Consider the following 19,538-nt stretch of genomic DNA (forward strand, 5'->3'; position numbering starts at 1 on the left):
TACAATTCTGAATTGATTTCTTGCCTCAAATAGATTGCTAGATGGATTGCAATTAAAATGAGTTACACAGTGCTGTAAAAATGTCACTCGTTTCCGTTTCAGACTTTATTTCTGCATCTTTGCTCTCCAGATCCCTTTGCATTTCAACAGCCACTCCTTGGATTTCAGCTATCTTTTTCTTTCCCCTCTTCTTTTGGCCTAATCTGCATCCACATCCATTTTTATGTTTTATTACTACAAGGATTATGCTGTTGGTGGCACACACAGCCTTGTAACATCTCCATATGAATAGCTGGTCAGTGGTGGAAATGCCCACTGTGAGCACTGAATACAGCTGCTGAGAAAACTGACAGAAACCTCTGAACATTTCTCAGAAGCAACTGTTTTGTGAGCTGCCCTGAACCCTCAGGATGCCCTTGTCACATACCTCCAGGACATAAATTTCCATCTATTGTCCTGATTCCTGCTCAGAAGCCACAGGGGCTGAGGAAGGCTGGACTACAGGAGAACAGCTTTGCTTTCCTGAAAAGCTTGTCCAGCTACCACAGGGCAGTGCAACATCCTCTTGTTTCCAAGGGATGAACATGAAAACCAGGTGATAAAACTTGGGATTTCCAGCCAGGCCAGCAGCAGGAATGTCAGCCACTGAGACCAGTCCTCAGGAACATCAGGGTTGAGTTTTACAGATGGACTGGGCTCTTACCAGCACAGCAGTCCCTTTGCACTTATCCTGCACAACCTTTCTTGGGCTCCTGTGGATAACACACAAAGCTGCCAGTAGTCCCAAGCTGCTGCTCTTCATTTGACTTTTGAGGGTTTTCAGGCACCCATTTCCATTTTAAGATAGAAAAGGTACTCGAGTGTTTATACAGCAAAAGGTTTTTAAGTAACCCAGCTTGAGCAAAATATTTTTGAGATGCTGGGAAGGAGAATGTCAAGTATTATTATTGCTTGAATTTCAACCTGAGTTGGAAAAGCACCCACAAAGGTAAAAATCTCTGCAGTAGAAACTGAAAGGACAAAATGGCAACAAAAGAAACCTTAAACCACTGCCAGTGAGAGGGAGATGTTTGCAGCTGTGGGAGGATTGTTCTGAGGTAGGAGTTGAAGTCTTTCATGGCCATCTGAGACTCACCACTACAGACCTTCCCTGCCAGGTTTGATGAAACAGGAAGGAACGTGGCCCAGGGAACAACCTGTTCCTTTGGGAAGAGGACAGCCAAGCACAGGAGCTCTAAAAGGGAAGATCTGGGGAGGGAGCTCACATGACTCAAGCAGAGAGCAGATCTCCAGGGGGATGCTACCACCCAGAGCAGAACCAGGGTGGCTTTTGAGCCTCTGCTGTGCCTTGCCACCAGCTCGGAGGTGAGGATTTCTGGTTACCCTGAACAGTTCTGCCCTGCAGCTCACACTGGGCAAGACTGAAAAGTTGCTACTCCACAGCTACTGTTTTAACCTGGGTATTTCTACCTTAATGCAGATTAATTTCTTAACGGCACAGCAATACCACAAAAGGCTCAGAGAAACAAAAACCAGCTTAATTTGGATCAATTAATAACACAGAGCAACTGTATTATTAATGAGTAATGACTGGAGGCTCCAAAGAGGGAAGGAGACATCATCTGGCTGAATGCTGTGAGAGAGTGGAAATAATAAGGATGCAACCTGACGCTGCATATGCAAAATATTTGAGGCCAAATTAATCTCTGGCAGAACCCTGCTGACATCATTTGGCATCTCATCTCCACGGGGATCTCAGGTGGAATTCAAGATGTTGCTTTTAACTAAGGAAGGGAGCAGCCTCTGGTCTGCCAGAAGCTCCTGGCAGAGCCCCCTCTTCCCTCAGCCTACGAGGGGCAGAGTGGTATTTTCCAGCAATCCTCAATCTGCTGTAATCTCTGCTGCCTGGAATACAGCATTTTTCACCCTCAGATGTCAAACCACTTAACAGAAAAGGACAATTTCCTGCTCCACATTTTAAAGAAAGAGAAACAAAGATGTAGGAAGATGAAAAGGCCTTTGCAGCATCACCCATGGGGCTGCAGAGAGGCTGGAAATAGGGAGCAGCTCTCCAAACCCCAGCCTGGTGAGCACCTCTGCACTCCCTGGCTGCTGAGGGATGCACAAGGCTCAACCCGAGGGTTTGAACACAATGTAGAGAGCCCTGAAGGATGGTGGGCTGAAGGGCTGAGCTCACAAGAACTTACTGGTTACAGCAGAGATTTTTGTGGCTTCTAAAATACAGATTTAAATTCTCTTGTCTCCAAGCATCAGAGACCCACAGGCTAATGGGGGTGAAGGCAGAGTGCTCTGGATAAACAGGTTATTCTGTCACCATCAATTATTGTGTCTCTCCCAATTTTCTCTACAGCGTGTGTCTCAGACCCTGTCCCAGACAGGGCAGGAGCTGTTTGCACTCCTGGTTTCAGCCAGCATGGCAATTTACTGCTCCTTGGGAAGGCTTTGATACTTTAAAACCACAAAGGAGCTTTCTCTTTGCTTTAAAGGCAACCACTAGCTTAGTCCCAGTGAAAGCATTGGCAGTGCCCTGGGAGATGAAAGCAGTTCAAATCCTTTTGTTTTTATTGGGCAAATTAAAAATAAACAAATGAGTCCTTTTCTTTACTTCCTTTAACTCTGCTAGAGCCCATTCTCCTCCTAGGCTATCAAAGCATCCTTCAGAAACTCAGGAATTCAACTGAACAGCCTGGAATGGATCCTGGCGTTAGGGATGGGGAACCTGAGCTACGGCACCAGGGAAAGGAGGAGAGCACCCAACCTGCACACTCTGCTCCCTGCTCTGCTGCTTCCCAGGGTGGGAAGGATTCAGACTCCTGACATGACAGCTGCCTGACCTGAGCCAGATCCAGATCCAGCTTACTTGGTTTTTGTCTTTGTGCTTCCCATTCTCTGTAATTCACGATGCTCCCCCCTCCCTGTGGTGCTTACTGAACAAGAAGCAAACTGTGCATCTTCTCATCCCCTTATCCAAGTGCTGGGCTGCTGATGGGACCAGACAAGAGCTCCTACAGCTCCAGAAGCTGTTAAAATGGTGTTCAACCTTCTCTGAATTCCCCCTTGGAGCGTAAGGCAGGCACAGCCCCCCTGTTCTGCCAGGCACTGGGAAGGAGCTGGCGGGGGCAGCCGTGCAAAAGCAGGAGAGGAGGGCTAAAAGTGGATGTTGACTTCACTCTCCCATTTGGGTGTAGGTGGTGGAGGTGGGTGGCCATGAGCAGAGGGGAGGAGGAGGGGGCAACAGTTATTTCCAGCTGCACTCATGTGCAATTTCTCTCAGCACTGAGATTTTATAGAAAACAGCAGGAGGTGTGGAGTGGGGGGGGGGACCAAAAAGGAAAATCACGGAGTCTTTGCAGGAAAACATGTTAAGGGAGATGAGAAAAGTCGTTGCCATCATCACAGCCCTGAGCCTCTGCTATTGTTACTGTGGGGTTCAAAAATATAACAAAACCCAAGGCTACTTGGGCACTGGGCACAACTGTGTACGAGGGAAATGAGGCCACTTGACCAAGAGGCACAGGCCAGTGCGTGCTAACAAAATGATGCTAAAAAATGCTGCTTGCAGAGAGCCGGCTCCCTAACAAACAGCAAGGTTCCCTTTGCTCCCTGCCTTTATGTAATCTGTTCTTGCCTGCTGCTGACTCATATTTTCCAAAATATATCTGGGAAGGAAAACATATGCACATGTGTTTCGAGCTGTACATTTCCCTGTATGGGTACAAAGAAATAAATAGGAAGGTGCACAAACGCCTGCAGACGCACGCACGCATCTGGAGGGTGCTGTGAGGGTGAGGGAGAGGGACAGCCCTGGCATCTGTCCCAAAAACACACACTGGAGACAGATTAAACCAGCACCATTTTCTGGGGCAATACACAGCAACTGTTTAACACAGGGACTGTAGGAGGGGAACAAGAAACCGAGAAGCTATGGGGGGAGACGGCAAAATGAGAAGCAGTGGGAACACACTGCCTGCAACCCCCACCAAACCTGGGCTCTGGGGACCACACACAATCTCATCCTGAGCTTAAAACTGAGCTGGAAAAATGGCTTTTGTGACAGTTGGGGCCACTGTGATGATTTGCAAGTGGCAGTGGGCTGAGAGGGCCATCCCATCTCAGGGGCGATGGCACCAGCACCCGGCTCCTCAGCACCCACTCCTGCAGCAGGGTGCTAGGGGGGGTGAGGTCAGAGCCTTCTAAATTTCATAAAGTGAGGGTCTTGAGCAGACTCCCAGGCTCCAGCTATGAACCAAAAGAAGCCAGGCTGCTCCTGGTTGAAGAGCTGGAATTCTGGAGCAGCCAGTTAGTCTTAAGCCTCTCTGTTCCCAGCCCGCAGGTTTGTGAGGGTTTAGCTTCCTGGCTCTGCACACTTGGGTACTTTTAACTCATTTGGAAAGAATTTTTAGATGCTTCTGCAAACTCCCTCAAATGGCCAGGAGATGTGACTGATCTGCTGCTGGGCATCACATGAGAGATTCATCTCCCCTGGGCCACCAGAGACTGACAAACCATCCAGACGCCAACTCCTGCTCCCGCACTCAAGGCAGAGCCTCTCCCTGTCCCCTTACTCCTTCCTCTCCCCCCCTCTCCTACCCTTACATGTGCCTGTGGAGAGGAGCAGTCCTCTCCCTTGCCCCTGCCAGGCAGGTACACCCAGCAGCACTGTCCTGCAGAAAAAACCTCTCAGCAGTCTCTGTTTTACACACCCAGCTTCTGTATGAGCAGCACTGGAGTAATGCAATTCTAATTTAATATCTGAAACGACATCAGAGTCAACTGCCATGTAAAGGAGGCTCTTTCTTGTCTGACAGAAACTTTAAAACGTTTCATCTGGATTCAAAACCTGTTCTGTAATTGTTACTTTTTAACTTAATTCTCACAGAACTTCATAAAAGACCAAACATCCAGCATGAATGAAAGGCTTTGGAATAAACCTTAAAAACAAACATTAAAGATCGATCGCACTTTTCCAAGATTACACTAAAACTCACTGCAGCCCAACTAGATAAGGAAAGAGAGTTGCATAAAATTAATCAGCACCTTATCACGCCAAGAAGAAAGAATTTTAGATAACACACTTTCCCTAAATTTGGTATCAGAACAGAAACTTCAGTGCACAACCTATTACGGAAAATCTTGTCAGATACATCGAATACAATACAGGAGAGTGGAAGCACCAGAAGCAGCCTGAGCACTGTGGTCCACAGAAATCCTTTGAAAAAACTGCTTTCTGATAATGCCAACAGGAGCCTGATGGGTTGTTTCAAACAGAACAATTTTACTTGACAAAACTTTTCTACCGATGCACCCAGCAAATCAGTTCACTGCTGATCAGGGTAGGAGAAGGAGCCTTAGGGCATTTCTCTGTTTATATTTGTGGAGCTGAGGCCGTAATGCAATTTTTTCAATTCTAAGAGACACCCCCTACACAGTTTGGATTTTTGCTGCTTTCAAACCCCTCGTAGTTCAGCTGATCCCCCCCCCCCAGCAGCTTCTGAGTGTGAGCTGCAACCACGGCCAAAGCCAGGAGCTCTGAGATCCTTCACAGCAGCTTGGGGAGCCAGGAACAGACACCCTGGGGGCAACCATCCCAAGGATGGAGAGGGAAGGGATGCAAACAAACCCCATCAGCAACAGCAGAGGGTTCTTCTTGGCAGCAGAGAGGGCTCTGGTGGTAGGGGGCACAACCAGGATGCTCAGGTACAGCCCTGCCCAGGACACAAACCTGATGACAATTATCCTCATCATTCCAGGCAGGACACGATCCTGACAAAGGTCATCACTGGAGGACCAGAGCTGAGGACAGAAGCCACGGCTTTGAGAGGCAACAGGACAGTTGGGGACACTGCATTCCCTGCTGGATACGGAGTGGGAAGGACCACCCCATCCACACAGCCCTGACCCTGCGGCACGGCAGCTGAGCTGGAACACACAGCTGCCTGCTTGTGCTGGGGCACTGAGAGAATCTAATAACAACAAATGACCTAGAAATTAGCTCTGGATTTTATAAAAAAAAAAGGGAAAAAAAAAAAAAAAAAAAAAGGAAAATTAAGAAAAAAAGGGACAGGCTGCCAGGCCGGGTGTCCTCACCCCGTGCTGTGGCATTGGGGGATGCCACCCAGACCCCAGCTGTAGGGCTGCCACGGGAGCCACCAGGGTCTGCCCTGCAAGTCCGGGTCAGGTCCTAGAGGGAGGCACCTCCCAGAGGAACAGCCCAACCCCAGAGGAACAGCCCAACCCCAGAGGAACAGCCCTACCCCAGAGGAACAGCCGAACCCCAGAGGAACAGCCCAACCCCAGAGGAACAGCCCAACCCCAGAGGAACAGCCCATCCCCCGGAGCCTCACCAGGGAGGGCAGAGCCGAGCAGCTCCCGGCGCAGCCCCGGCTTCACGCACCCGGAGATGCTGCCGAAAATAGCAGCCCGGAGCATGCCAGCAGTCTGGATGCTACGTTCTATATGTTACGTTCTATATGTTACGTTCTATATGTCTCGGGTGATGGGAAGGAAAGAGGGGGCAGCACTAAACCACATGGGGCCTTCCACATGGGCACGGACAGCCTTGTCTGCTACGCAGAAATCCTCTAAAACAGATCCTCCCCCAGGGCTGCCCTGCCTGCCCCGGGACCCTCTCACATGGCTATGAGCAGATAAAAGCCAACAAGTCAGAAGCCAAGTGGTAGCCCAAGCACAAGCTCTGCTCCAGCTCCTAACCCCCACCTCACCCCCTCACCATCGTGTGCCTCAGTTTCCCTGGCTCTGTGGTGGGAGCAGAGGGAGCTCCCCAAAGTTGCACACTCCTATTAAATTTCCCATTGAAATCCAGAGCTAATTCTTTAAATACCTTCACATGGATGCTCCTTCACCCTCCCTAAGGCCCTCTGTACCACTCTTTAAGTGGAGTGGTAAAGCTTTTAGGCCTGTTCACCAAGAGGAGGGCTCTGCGGGCTCCTTGCCCCGAGCTCAGCTGTCCCAGTGAACACCATCATCAGCCCCTACAAAACCTGGAACCAAGCAGTCGAGGCTGCTTGGTCCTTTGCTGGTGAGGAGGACACCAGGGTTAGAGACCACCCAGCTGTCTGCTGGCTTCGTCAGATTAAGACTCATTTCCACTCTGGAAAGAAATTCAACCATAAGCAATAAAATAAATTAAAAAAAAAAAATTATGGTTCCTCCAGCAACTCTTTCTTCAAGAGAATCTATTTTTAGTGAGAAGCATAAATCACTACAGCTTGCTGACTACAGCAGCTCCAACAGGCAAACCCCAGCCAGGCAGAGCTGGGCCAACACAGGGGCACACACACGTTGTCCCCTGTCCCATCACACCCCTGCCCCTTCACCAGAACAACAACACTTTGCAGCTACAGAACGATGCAAAAAGGGAAGAAATTGGAGTCAATCGGTCTCAGCTACACCTCGGTACTGAGTGATCTTCTTCTACAGCTGGGGAAAAGGAGTCACAAAGCAAAGAAGGAACATGCCCAAGGCCATAGGGTTAGACAGTGGCAAAAGCAGGACACGGCAGAACTCCCCTCTGCTGGGGCCGTAACCCCTGAACTAACACCCTCACCACAACAGCACAATTAGCACACAGTCACCTACAACACCAGGGAGTTTTCCTCGAGCTTCCTTAACTTCTGCTCGTTGGAGATTTCCCACCTAAGAGCCAAAGCCCTGTGCTGTACCAAACCAGCTGTGGCCCCGTTTGCTGGGAGCTCTGTGGTGCAGAGGAGCAGCTCACCCAGCTGAGCTGCACATTGCACTGCAGAGCCCAGACCCCTCCTCACCAACTGAGGCATTTCCAGAGGCATTTTCAGCAACAAACACGGAGAGATACAACACAGGCATGAGACAGACAGACATGCAAGCAAGCAAGAGCTGTGCACAAGGAGCAACGGGATCTCCCATCACAACCAGTATTCATCACATCCAGGAATCAAAGAACGACAAGAAAATGAAATGGACAACATCCAGGAGAGGGATTCCAGTCACAAATTAAACCAAACCAACAAACACAAAAAAAAAAAAAAACTTACATGGATTTTTGGCAATTTTCCTTCAGACATTACACACAGCAGTTGGGCTGTGTACTGAATACCTGATCCAAAAAGAAATATAACCACATTATGCAAACAGATGGGGGCAGGAGTCAGGTGAACATGCAGCTCTTAACAACGTTCATCTATGGGATGAGGAAGCACCTCTGCATTCCCACAGAAGGGCTTGGATCTGGGCAGATCTTCAGGCACTACAAAGCATGAGCAAGTGCTGTGCTGCTGCTGCCATCCCGGGGGAAAATCCAAATGGCAGGACAGAAAAGAGCCATCACGTCAGAACCCTCCGAGCTACCCCGTCCCCTTTTAACTTGTCATGTGAGGTTTAAAACAGAGGTGGGAAACATTGTCAGGGGGAGAAAGACTTTAAAAAAATGAAAAGGAAGCCTTCTTATTAGCTTTCAAACGCCAGTGAAGGCAGGACTAGCAGGGATCATCCTGACACGTCTGCTTTTCCTCAAGCACCCCAAGAGGGAGGGGTGCTCCCCTTGCCCATGGGAGGAGGGTGCCTGAAGCTTCCAAGGCAGTGGATTGCTGCTGAGGAGGAATGGACTTTTTATGGACTGTGGGAAACAGGGTTGCTATGATACAGTCAGAGGCATTTTCATGAATCCTGTGGCAAATAACATTGAATCCTGCTTAAGCAGACAAACAGCAAGGCTGGTCTCCCATCACCCAGCCTTAGCAAATACACAGGAGCAATCACTGAAAGAGATTTTATGCATTATAAATATTCTATTTGCATTCAAATGAAGATTTTTATTTTTTTTTTCCTTTGGGGCTGTATTTTTCAGAGGGTCAGTGCTTTGATTTATTTAAAATAATGATCCCTCTTCCCCATCCCTGGCACTGAGCATCCCCACAAACATGCAGAACTCCACGTCCTCAAAGAGGGAGGGGAGTCACGGGCCCAAACTACCCCCAGGAACCCGACTGCCACCAGCCCCACGTGTGACCCGAAGCGTCCCACGGAGCTCAGGGAGCAGGAAAGCTCCACTCCATGTAGCTATTGTACAGCGTGCAAATTACACCCCAAATTTTGCAAGCACAGTCACTTACGACTACAGGGGCTCTACTGCAAGCGATTAGGAACGCTGTCACCCCCAAATGCAGAGTGTCACAGGCTGAGGTGCTCCTGAAAAGTATGGCAAGAGGGAGTTGGTTTTAACAGGTCCTGCAAAGCAGGCAGCTGGAGGCTCCACTGCAGGCTTGGGCAATGCAAAACTGCAGGTGTAAAACTACAGAAACGGGGTAGGGGCAGGTGGCTCGAGGCCTGTTTGAAAAAGTGGCCACTGAGGAGTGGGGGTGAGAAGCAGGAATCGAGCTGCAGAAGCAGGAACCCCAGCTCTTGCTCCTTTTTAGGCTTATTTCCTCTCTTTCCCCCAGAATTCCATCAGCCTGAGGTAACAGGAATGCTGCTGCTACAATAACAAAGTTCTCTGCTCCAAACTTTCACCCTCACAGGACTCTGCATACACCTGCTTTCTGTGACCCCACTCCCTGGGGAGAACGACAGGCAAGAAACTTGTCATAAAATCCCACTAATTCTCTCCAGCATGTTCTGAGGGGGACAAAACCCAAACAAGCTCCCAGCGATCACTCCCCCATGCACCCCACCAGCCCCCCCAGCAACACCCAGCTCCACCAACAGCACCCAAAGGGACCAGGAGGAACAGGGCAGCTCCCAGCACACACGGTAACACGCGTGGGGACACACGTGGGGACACGCATGGGGACACACAGAGAGACTGACACACATGTCTCCCAAAGCCCTCCCAAAAAGGACATAATAATGCACCTTGCACCACCAGAACCCCGTGTTAGGTACCACGCATTCCTCAGAGAAATCTTAAGGAAAGGGCAAGCTTCCTGCCAGAGAGCTAACCTGGAGGGAAAAATTCAGGCACGGGGGTGAACTCGCTGGTTTGGGGTTTTTTTCTCATTTTTCCACCCTTACTCCTCCAAATCAGTGTTGCTGGAAACTGACTGAAGGGATTATTTTAGCTGCCAATTGATTGATTCCCCTTCCATGGTGAGCTTTGCTGATTTATTACATTTCCAGGAGATTCTGCAACCTATAAAACTAATGACATGATAGCTAACAGGAAAATAAAGCAGATTTGAGCTGCTTAACAACCCAAACCATCCTCAGCATCAAATTTATTATTATGTTGATTTCTTTAAAGAGGACTCACTCAGTCTCTGGCGACGGGGAGCTGATACCTCTTGCAGAGAGAGCTACAGGTGATGAGGGGGGTACAGAGCCAGCAGGCACCTTCACCAGGCTTGTACCACTGCCTCTTGGCTTCTCTGCCCATTAAAAGGGGTTCCTGCCACTAAACACTCCTGTCAGCTTTGGGGGCCAACAGATACCACCCCTGGGCACAGGAAAAAAAAAAAATTTCGCTTTTAATTCAGCTAAAGTCACTCTGAAAGTGCCAGATTCAGAGTCTTTGATTTCATTTCCAATCATGCCACCAGCTGAAAAGGAATCAGCTCAGTCAAATGCCCAGCTCTGCATCTAACTTGCAGCAGGCAGACTCTCACATGGAAATAACTGCACGTCTCCATCTCTAAGCCCCAGCTCTGGCTTTATGAATCACTTTTTTTGCCTGATTAGCAGATGACATCTGATAAATCACAGAAAGCAGGAATTAGCACGAACAAGTTAAATCACCGAGGCAATACAATTCCAGTGAGCATCAGCAAGAGATGTAAACATTTCCAAACTGATTTTGGTTGTTTGTTTGTTTTGAGCAATTCTGATTTTTCCCGGGGGGGGGGGGGGGGGGGGACAAATAATACATAAAAAATCAGCAAGATTTCTAGCAGGAACACAGTACAGAGATCTTATTTTCAAGAGGAAAAGCCAATACTCTTTTCAGACATTCCCTTCGTATTCACTCTAAACTTCAAGCACTGAGGCTGGAACCCCCCCCCCTGCCAGCTCTGCTTCCAAGCTGTAAACATTGCAATTTTGGTCTAGACATCTTTCAACAGAAACAACTCTAACTCCTGGACATCTTTTCAGCAAGCCTGTAATCTACAACTTAGCACTTCATTTTCAAGAAAATCAATGCAAATAAAGTCACGCAAAACGACCCACCTCAAAATCCTGTTATCCTTCAGGTGGGCAAAGATTTTTTTCTTACATACATTACCAAAAAAGTATGTATATGTCTATACATACACAAACACATGAAAGAAAAGAAAGCCAATTTTAAATTTTTAGAGAAATCAAAGCAAACCCCAATCCCTTTGTATCTGTTGCTTTAGCAAAGAAAAACAAAGCATGCATTCCCCTTTTTCTCTCTGATCCCTCCTTCCCAATTTGCAGAGATATAAACCACATACAAACAGAAAAACCAAAAGCCCAGCAGGTTATGTTTTGGTCCCTTTCACATCTTTAAGGAAAGAAGGTAGGCTACATCAGCGTGGAGGTAGAATTTGGAAGCTTTGGGGCTGAATATTAAGAAATCGAGTCAGATCATCAAGGTAACACAGAGAAATAAAGTAAGTAGAATTCATCTCCCTTTTTCTGTGCCTCCACGTTAAAATAACAAAGCAAAGATTTAATCCTTTAATAGGATTTCTCATCCCCCCCCCCCCCACCCTTCAAAACCTCCAGAGCTCGATTCCATCACACACACCACCACCTCTCACCTGGCAGCTACATGGTTACTCTCACAGACATCGCACAGTAACTGCTCGCTAGAAATCCCAGACAAAATGACTTCTTATTAACTTGAGTCTCTATTTTAAAGGAAGCAAAACAACACAGCCAGTGCTTACCACAGAAAGAGATTTTCACTCGGCTTCTAACTGAACCTGTACAGCTCTATCTCGCTAGCACAGAACGGCAGAGGAATGGATTACTATTATTTATCACATTTAAAACCCAGGCAAAAGCAGCTACACTTACAGGCATACTTAAAAGACAAGACATGACAAAAGATTTAGGGAGAGATAATATACCAACGTCATACATATCACAGCGAGGCCATGTTGAAGCTCAACGCGTTCCCCCCTCAGTAAGAAATCTCTCTCTCTCTCTTTCTCTCTCTCTCTCGCCTTTCTCTCTCTCTCTCTCTCGCTCTTGCTCTCTTGTTGAATTGCTAGTGGTAGTAGTAGCCCCCAACAGCTCAGGAGAAAAAATCCATTTAACGAGTGCCCAGGAAGAACATGAGTATGACATTCACAAGCAATAGCACCACGATCACTGCAAAAACGACCACCGTTTGAACATCCAAGGTCATGGTGCAATGCAGAACACTGTAGTGTTCAAGATGTGGGGCTGGCAGATTTGGAGAAGTCAACCTCTGCTCTGTAAGACTGTCCATACATCCACCATGCTAGAATAGAGGAGAAAACTGTTCCTGGTTTTTTTGGTTTTGTTCGTAATGCTTTGTGCTCTGCTTTTAGTTTCTCCCCCTATCTGCTGTCTCTAGCTCATTCTGGAGCCCACTACGTGAAGCATCACCACAACCAGCGAGCACTTAAGAGGCAGAATCCTTCCTTTAGGAAAAGAAAGCGAGCGCTGTCTGCAAGCTTCTCTCTCTCTTCCCCCCTCTCTCTCCCGGTCTCTCTCGCTGAGCTGGCTTGCTTTTTAATTCGTCAAGCCAGTGCAGATAAGAAGCCTGGGTGAGTGTGACAGCTCCGCAAGCTGCTGCGGCTGCATCTCTCGGTGCGAGGCGGGCGGACCCTTGCGCATACAAATCAGTGCCCAGGCAGGAAGGGATCCTGGCTGTCACTCAAACGCAAAAGGAAGCGGCGGCTCCACAAAGACGCGAATCTTCCGCCCTCCCTGACGGTCACCAGCGTGCAGGCATCCTTTGCTTTGCTTTGGGTTTTTTTTTTTTTTCCCCCAGTTCGTAAAAGCGAGCAGTGCGAGGGGCCGGGAAGGCGGTGCGGCGGCGGTGGTGGTGGTGCTGGGATGGTGCTGGGATGGTGCTGGTGGTGCTGGGATGGTGCTGGTGGTGCTGGGATGGTGAGGCTGAGCTCCAGGAAGGCGTCTCCGGGCGCTCTGCAGCTCCCGTTCCCCACAGCGCTGCCCCGGCTGCGCTGAGCTGGGGATGGAAGAGATTCAAACGCCAGCGAGAAGAGGCAGGGCTGGTAGGAGCCTGCTCACACCAGGCAGGGCAGCAGGAGGAAGAAAAGCAGCTCAGGAACAGCCAGGCAACCCTCGGGAGCTTGGGAACTCATTGGGAGGCGGTGAGGAGGGAATTTGGTAGGGGAAAATCATCTCTGTCCAATCCTGGGCACATCATCCCATCATAAAGATACAGGGTAGCCTCTAAGAGTTAAACTGAATTCTGATTCTGCAGATCAATGTGTCTAAAAGGGAGGTGGGGAGAGGGCAGGATGGGAGATCTTCACTCCTTCTGCAGCACCCAGAAAAGCTCACTCCTACATAAAGTTCACATACACGCTCAGGGTTTATGGGCCAGGGGCCAGTTGCTATCCCAAACCTCATCCTCAGATCCCAGAATCAGCAGTTGGAGAGGCAGCATGTACAGAAAAAAGATGTATTCAGCTGGAAAAAGCAAGTGATTTTACAGACAAATACAGAAACATTGCCAATGCATATGCATTAGGCACTAAAATGTGCCCGCGGGGGCTGATCAGCAGCACCTTCCTGCTCCTCAGAACACACCCAGGACATTCCCACACACACACCCGAGGCCAACGCTCACCAAACCACCTCTGATTTTGTTCTTTAATGAGTGGGCTCGTGCCAGCAAGAGGCAGAATTTCTCCCCATCCTTTCAGGGCAGGTATTTTTTGTCATCAACATTTGGAGAAGGAATTATGCTCCTACCATTCAAACCAACACTAAACCCAGATGTTGACTGCAAGGCTGATTTTATTTTCCTTCCTTTGCTGTTTGAGTTGCTGGGGGGCTCCTCCACTGTGAGCCACAATGTGTTTGCAGATGCAGAGGGTGGGTTGTGCTGAGCAGAGTTAGAAACAGGAATGGTTTGGGTTAATTAAGTGTTTTCTTCTCTTATTTCTTTTAAGTGGTAACTAAAAGCCAGAGACTGTCTCCAGTGACTGGGACCCCTCGCTCTGCTCCAGCAGAGGTTTTCTGATTCAGGACAGTGAAAAGTGATTTTTCACCTCTATGTTTATAAGAAGCTTCTTTAAAGCTGCCCCAGGCAGGCAGCCTGGCTGCCCCATTAGCACACATGCCAAGCTGTGCCCAAGTGATGGATCTGCCTGCATTTCCCATCCAGCTGTCATTTTTAGGATAGTCTGCCCGTCTGGTGCAATTTTACACTAATCAGAACAGCAAATATCTAATAGATGGGGAATATTTACTGTTGTTATCGTCCTTTCCCAAAACAACAGAGGCAATTTTCCAAAATACAAGCCTGAACTCCCACAAACACCCACGAAACTCCAGGTTCAGTCTCAGTAATAACCGTGACCTCTCCAAAACTCACAACGGGCCCAAACTGAGAGGCAGGTAAACTGTAGTGAGCACAGAGGTCCAGACCCCAGCCTCAGGTTTACAGGAAGCCCAGCAGAGATGTTCTACCTGTCCACAGCAGCCTCTGGGGCCTGCAGACACCTCGGCAGCCACAGCCCATCCCTCGCCTTGTCCTGCGCCGTTTGTCTCCTCTCAACACCAAGAACGAGAAGCGACCGCTGGGGTTTCAAGGCAAACTCCTCTGTGTCTTTGCATATAGACAAAGGGAGCAATAACTGGGGAGGTAGAAGCAGCAGAGGCCTAGGAAATATCCAGAAAAAATGAAAAAAAAAAAAGGTGCAGTAGCTCTCACACATGCTCAATCGCTACTTCCGTAGCCGAAAAAGGCAGATTTTGTGACGAGCGATGTGCCTGGCAGGGCCCAGGCAGCCGTTCTGCAAGAGCTGAGCCAGTCAGAGAGCAGGGGAGGGCAGAGATTATAAATAGAGGAGATGGAGCCAGCCCCCTGCCAGCTGCAGGCAGGAGGTCCCCACTGCCCTGCTCCCCACCCACCGCTCCTGCGTCACCAGCAGCTGCAGAGCGTGGGGTGACAGCTGCCCAGAGCCCACCCAGAGCAGGGGCTGCCAGAGGCCAGGGGGGCTGCTGCACCCCGAGGGGCTCAGGCCACACCACCCTTCCTCCCCGGGTCCTGCTCCACAGCAAACACCCCAAAAGATCAGGCAGGAAAGCACGGGGGGCCTCGGCACACACAGATACAAACATTGGGTTCCAGTGGAAGTGATGTGTGTAGCAGCTACCAAGAGGGATCAGCACAAGCAGATTGACTGAAGAGAAGCTTCTGTTTGAATTATATTCAGGGTATTCCCAATAGTACTTGCAGCTTTATATAATTCCCCGTGCCTTCTGCATGCACTAAATGTTAATTTCACCATGAAAACGGGTGATACTTTCTATTAGAAGCCTCGCTGAAAAAAAAACACCCACACGTCAGGGGTTTATATAAAACCATCCCAAGTTTAACTTCACATAATGCTTTCCTGTAAAGTTTAGCCTGACCTGTTTAAAGCTAAAAGAAGCCAAGATGTGTAATAGTTATATAAAATACCCCTTACAGCACAGCACATGCCCTAACACTACAGCAGCTTCCTGGGGCACAATCTGTAATGCCAGACCAGCGATGGCTTCTGCTGTATGAGGAAGCAGTTTGGAATTGCAGAAAATCAAGGAAGGAAGGAGCCAGGGCTTCCACTAACTCATCCCACCCGTACACACCTAGCCAGAGAGAGCCTGTGTATTCTGGGCTCCCAATAACAGGCGAATCAGAAGGGCCCCTACAATACCATTCATGACAATAGGGTAATTTTGAGGTAAGCCCCTGAAGCAGATGCTGCCAAGTCTTTCATTCCTCCTGTGCCTAACGCAGCGGGCTCAGCCATGTGACTGTGACTCCCTCCAATGGATCTCTGTAGGAATTAGCACAGCCCACTACTTCCAGCTCAACAAATACAGCTCTCACTCAGGAGGGAGGATTTACAATCTGAATGCTTTCAAGTCCTGCATTGCACTCCCAGGGACAGGAATGCTGTGAGCTGGCTGGACGGTCCAGGGCCGGGTGGCAGCACAGGATTTCAGCCCCAGTTCCCTGTTGTGTGTGCAGATTCCCTGTGCAGATGAACAACCTCCACTGCAGCAATCCCTTGGATGTGCAGAGGTGTCTGTGCTTCCCCAACTCCATCTCCCACTTACTGCAGGAACGAAGCACTCAAACTCATCACCTCCCCATGGATCTCTGTTAACACCACCATAGGCAGCAAGCAGTGGCTGAGCTCGGGGCTTTGGCACAAGGACCCCAACTCATCCATCAGCTAAAAGAGCTAAATATTTTGGTGAATTTGCAAAGTTTCAAGCAAATCCCATGGTGGTTTGTGATTCTGAGCAGGAATAAAGCTATGGTTGTGTTGGCCTGGATGAAACCCACAGCCCAGAGGAAAACAGCTGTTGGTGACCATCAGTTCTGAACTGCTTTGGTTCTTTGGTGTTCCCTCTTGGAGCACAAATCCATCAGAGAAGTTTACTTTTCATTTGAATTAACACTTTAACACTGCCCCCAGAGAGGAACAAACAGCAACTGCTCTGCCCTTCCCAGTGCCCTCTCCTGGGCACTCAGGGACTGCTGCAGAATCAGCCCCCATGTGGGGGTTGACTCATGGTCTCCATCAGGGATTATGAGAAGACCATCAAAATAATTGGTTTGGGGTTTTGTATTTGGCTGGTTGGTTTTTTGTTTTTTTCCTAAATCCATCCAGGAATTAAGATGAGGCGTTCAGAGATTAAAGGCCAGTGGGATTATGATTTGCTAAATTTCCAGAAAGGAGGATTTTCTTCAACTGAGAGTTGCCTCTCCTGTCTCTGCACAGCATGTCTGGCACAGAGCCTTCTGCTCCCACCCTTCACCCAGTGAGCTGCAGAGGGGCTGCAAAGGGCAATATTTTCTTCAGGAATCTCCATAATCTTGTATGTTTACAGACTGGCTTCACAGGAAACTTTGGAAATCCCCAAAGGCATAAAAATCCTTATCCAAACTAAGAACACGCAAAGTGGAGAAATATCTGTGAAGACTTGGGCTCAGAGAGCTGGTGCTGGCAGCTACCAATTATTTTCCCAGCCAAGATAGCCTCCCAGTTCCTTGCCTGCCCACTCCATCCTTCCCATGCAAACTTTCCATGGCTGGACTTTCTTCCAGTAACTTCCTCTACTTCTTCCTTTTGTCCTTCTTTTTGCCTTGCTCTATGCATCTTCCTTAGAAGCTTTTCTCTCACCTCTGCCCCAGCCCTCCCTCCCACGGCAGCTCAAGTGTCCTCTGCCAGAGAGACAAACAAGAAAACAAAGCAGTGGGGTGGCTGGAACAAGCACAGCTTCCTCCAGCATCTTCCACATTAACTGCACACCACGTTTCAGCCAATTCACAGCACAGCGAGGAGAGCAAGGAATTCATCTACAGAGCTCATACAAAATACAGTTACAGAAAGTCAAAGGGGAAAGAAGGAGAGGTGGGCAAGGATAAGCTAATGATGATGATCTTAAAAGCTGGGGAGGTGTAAATAGTCTTCAGAAGAAGAACTGCAGAAAAAAAAAAAAAAAAAAAAGGCTGAGTGGAGAGCTTGCAAAGCAGTGAAGTGGGAGAGAAGGTGGAGGAGGAAGCGAGCAGAGCAAGACCCTTGAAGCAAGCTGCTCTTTTAGCAAGGCTAAAAGTGCTGGAAAAAGAAAAAAACCCAAAGATTAAGTTTTTAAGCTCACTTTTGCAGTGTTTAGAGAACAGAGGGCACTGCTGGAGGTTGAGTTTGCTGTGCTGCTCGACCTGTATGGCCAACTGGCCAAGAGCATTATACAGAGCTCAGAGGCTACCAGGAGGGACCTGAGCATCTCTGGGTCACTGCTCAAAGTATTCTGTGAAAAAGAAAAACAAGAATTTCACCAAAAGATGGGAAGCATCACATTGACCTCCACAGCTTGACTCTTGGTAGATGTATTACATACAAAGACACAGAGAGCTCAGGCAAGATGTAGTGGGGTGAACTCCTTCCCATTCTTCACCAGCTCTAATTTTATCTTAGAAAACAAGAAGTGCAACACAACAGAGTTATGTCCCCAGTGTAGAGACTGATTTATTTATAACCCTTTCATTAATACTAACAGCCAGACAACAATCAAAGGTAAGCTAGGGAGGTTGTGAGGCCACACCAGCCTTGGTTAACCACCCTCTTGAAAACTAACCATGTTCCAGGTGACCAGGTTTAACCCCTTGAGTGAAGGGCAGTACTGTTGTGTCAGACACCAACCAAGGGTGGCCTTAGACCTCACCTGGAGACCTCATTTAATCCTGGTTCCTTCTACAAACAGAGCCAGCACCTCAGCAGATGGTGCTCTGCCCACTGTCAAAGAATTTAAGCACTTGCATCATGCTGTGAGGGGAGAAATAAAGTCAAAGCCTTGCCACTGTCATCCTACCAGGTACCCAGATGTGTATCCAGAGCACCCTGACCAAGTGTCATCTGCATCCTGGCTTCATGTGTCCCTGCCACCACCCCTGCCACCCACACACAACTGCAGGGCTCCACCCTGGCAGTGGGGACACCAGGGAGCCCTGGCCTCATCTCAGCAGTTTTTGGAGCTTTTGTAACACTGCACAAATCATGCTGCAATGGCACAGAGTGTGAGCCAGGCTGGGGGTTGTTACCATTGTGTTTGTTCGGATCGCAGGGAGAACAACAAAACTTCTATTTTTAAGTTTATTTGAATGAAAAGCATTAAAAGACAGACTAAAACCTCATGCCCCTGGCAATCATGTTGCAAGTGCCTTCTCTTCTGCTTGCATCTGCTCCACACCCCAACCTGCACTCTAGAAGCATCTTCAGACTCCCTGATTTTGAAAAGGTAAAGGAAAAAAAACCTCAAGACCATCAGAAAACAGATGTGATAGCACCAGGCACCCTGGTCACAGGAAAAGACTTCACAGCCCAAGGAAATTGTGTTTAAAAGATCACCTATCAAGTCCAGTTGCTCATCTTAACCTTACATAAGCTCTTGTAAAAGGCCTAGAAAATATATAGACATTTACATCTTCACTTTACTTTTCAGGCTTCTGGGCTTGCAGCTGAGCCTGCAAACAAGGTAAAAACAGCAAAGCCCAAACTGCAGAAAAATCCAAGACAAGTGCCTTCCTTCCCCTGCTCCCTGCAGGCACTCTGACAGGAGCTCCAGTGCTTTTGCTCTCAATTCTGCCATTAAATTGCAGAGATTTTCACATCTACACATGCCTGGACAATGTGGTAAGTGAAGGAAAAAGAAAAAAAAAAAAGATCACCCACTACTAAATCCAGGCTCAGTGTCCCCAGTGTGGTCCCAGAGAAATACAGCTGCACAGAAGCAGAGGAGGGAAAGCTCTTGGGTGTGAAAATCCAAGGGTGTGTTTCAGGTTTGCCAGGACACAGGTCCTTTGAAATCCAGTGCCTCACATACCCTGTGCAGCTAAAAGG

At 48.5% G+C, this 19,538-nt stretch overlaps 2 protein-coding genes across 17 annotated transcripts in view; both read right to left on the reverse strand.

Annotated features, from left to right (window-relative positions):
* ARHGEF9 (Cdc42 guanine nucleotide exchange factor 9) overlaps positions 1-19,538 on the reverse strand; it is a 174,187-nt gene that overhangs the window by 79,133 nt on the left and 75,516 nt on the right. For 2 of the 16 annotated variants that reach the window (XM_071757722.1, XM_071757718.1), the window contains exon 1: positions 12,059-12,149. The exons of 7 other annotated variants lie outside the window; for them this stretch is intronic. Coding sequence is in view for 5 of the 9 variants with exons in the window: in XM_071757712.1 (XP_071613813.1) it covers positions 8,055-8,084 (30 nt within the window). In the remaining 4 variants the exon portion in view is untranslated. Of the gene's footprint in view, positions 1-8,054; positions 8,117-9,131; positions 9,203-11,735; positions 11,799-12,047; positions 12,150-14,610; positions 14,808-19,538 lie in introns of those variants that run through there. 7 more of the 16 variants (XM_071757716.1, XM_071757714.1, XM_071757712.1 and 4 more) reach the window with 6 other exon arrangements.
* Positions 12,233-12,412, reverse strand: LOC139802510 (uncharacterized). Its single transcript, XM_071757724.1, has one exon. It carries the CDS (start codon positions 12,410-12,412, stop codon positions 12,233-12,235), a length of 180 nt encoding a protein of 59 aa, XP_071613825.1.

Source organism: Heliangelus exortis, chromosome 14, assembly GCF_036169615.1.
Source record: "Heliangelus exortis chromosome 14, bHelExo1.hap1, whole genome shotgun sequence".
NCBI lineage: Eukaryota > Metazoa > Chordata > Aves > Apodiformes > Trochilidae > Heliangelus > Heliangelus exortis.

What these genes read in the sequence shown, in the direction of transcription:
- LOC139802510 (XM_071757724.1), bottom strand. Translation starts at nt 12,412, where the DNA reads ATGGACAGTCTTACAGAGCAGAGGTTGACTTCTCCAAATCTGCCAGCC.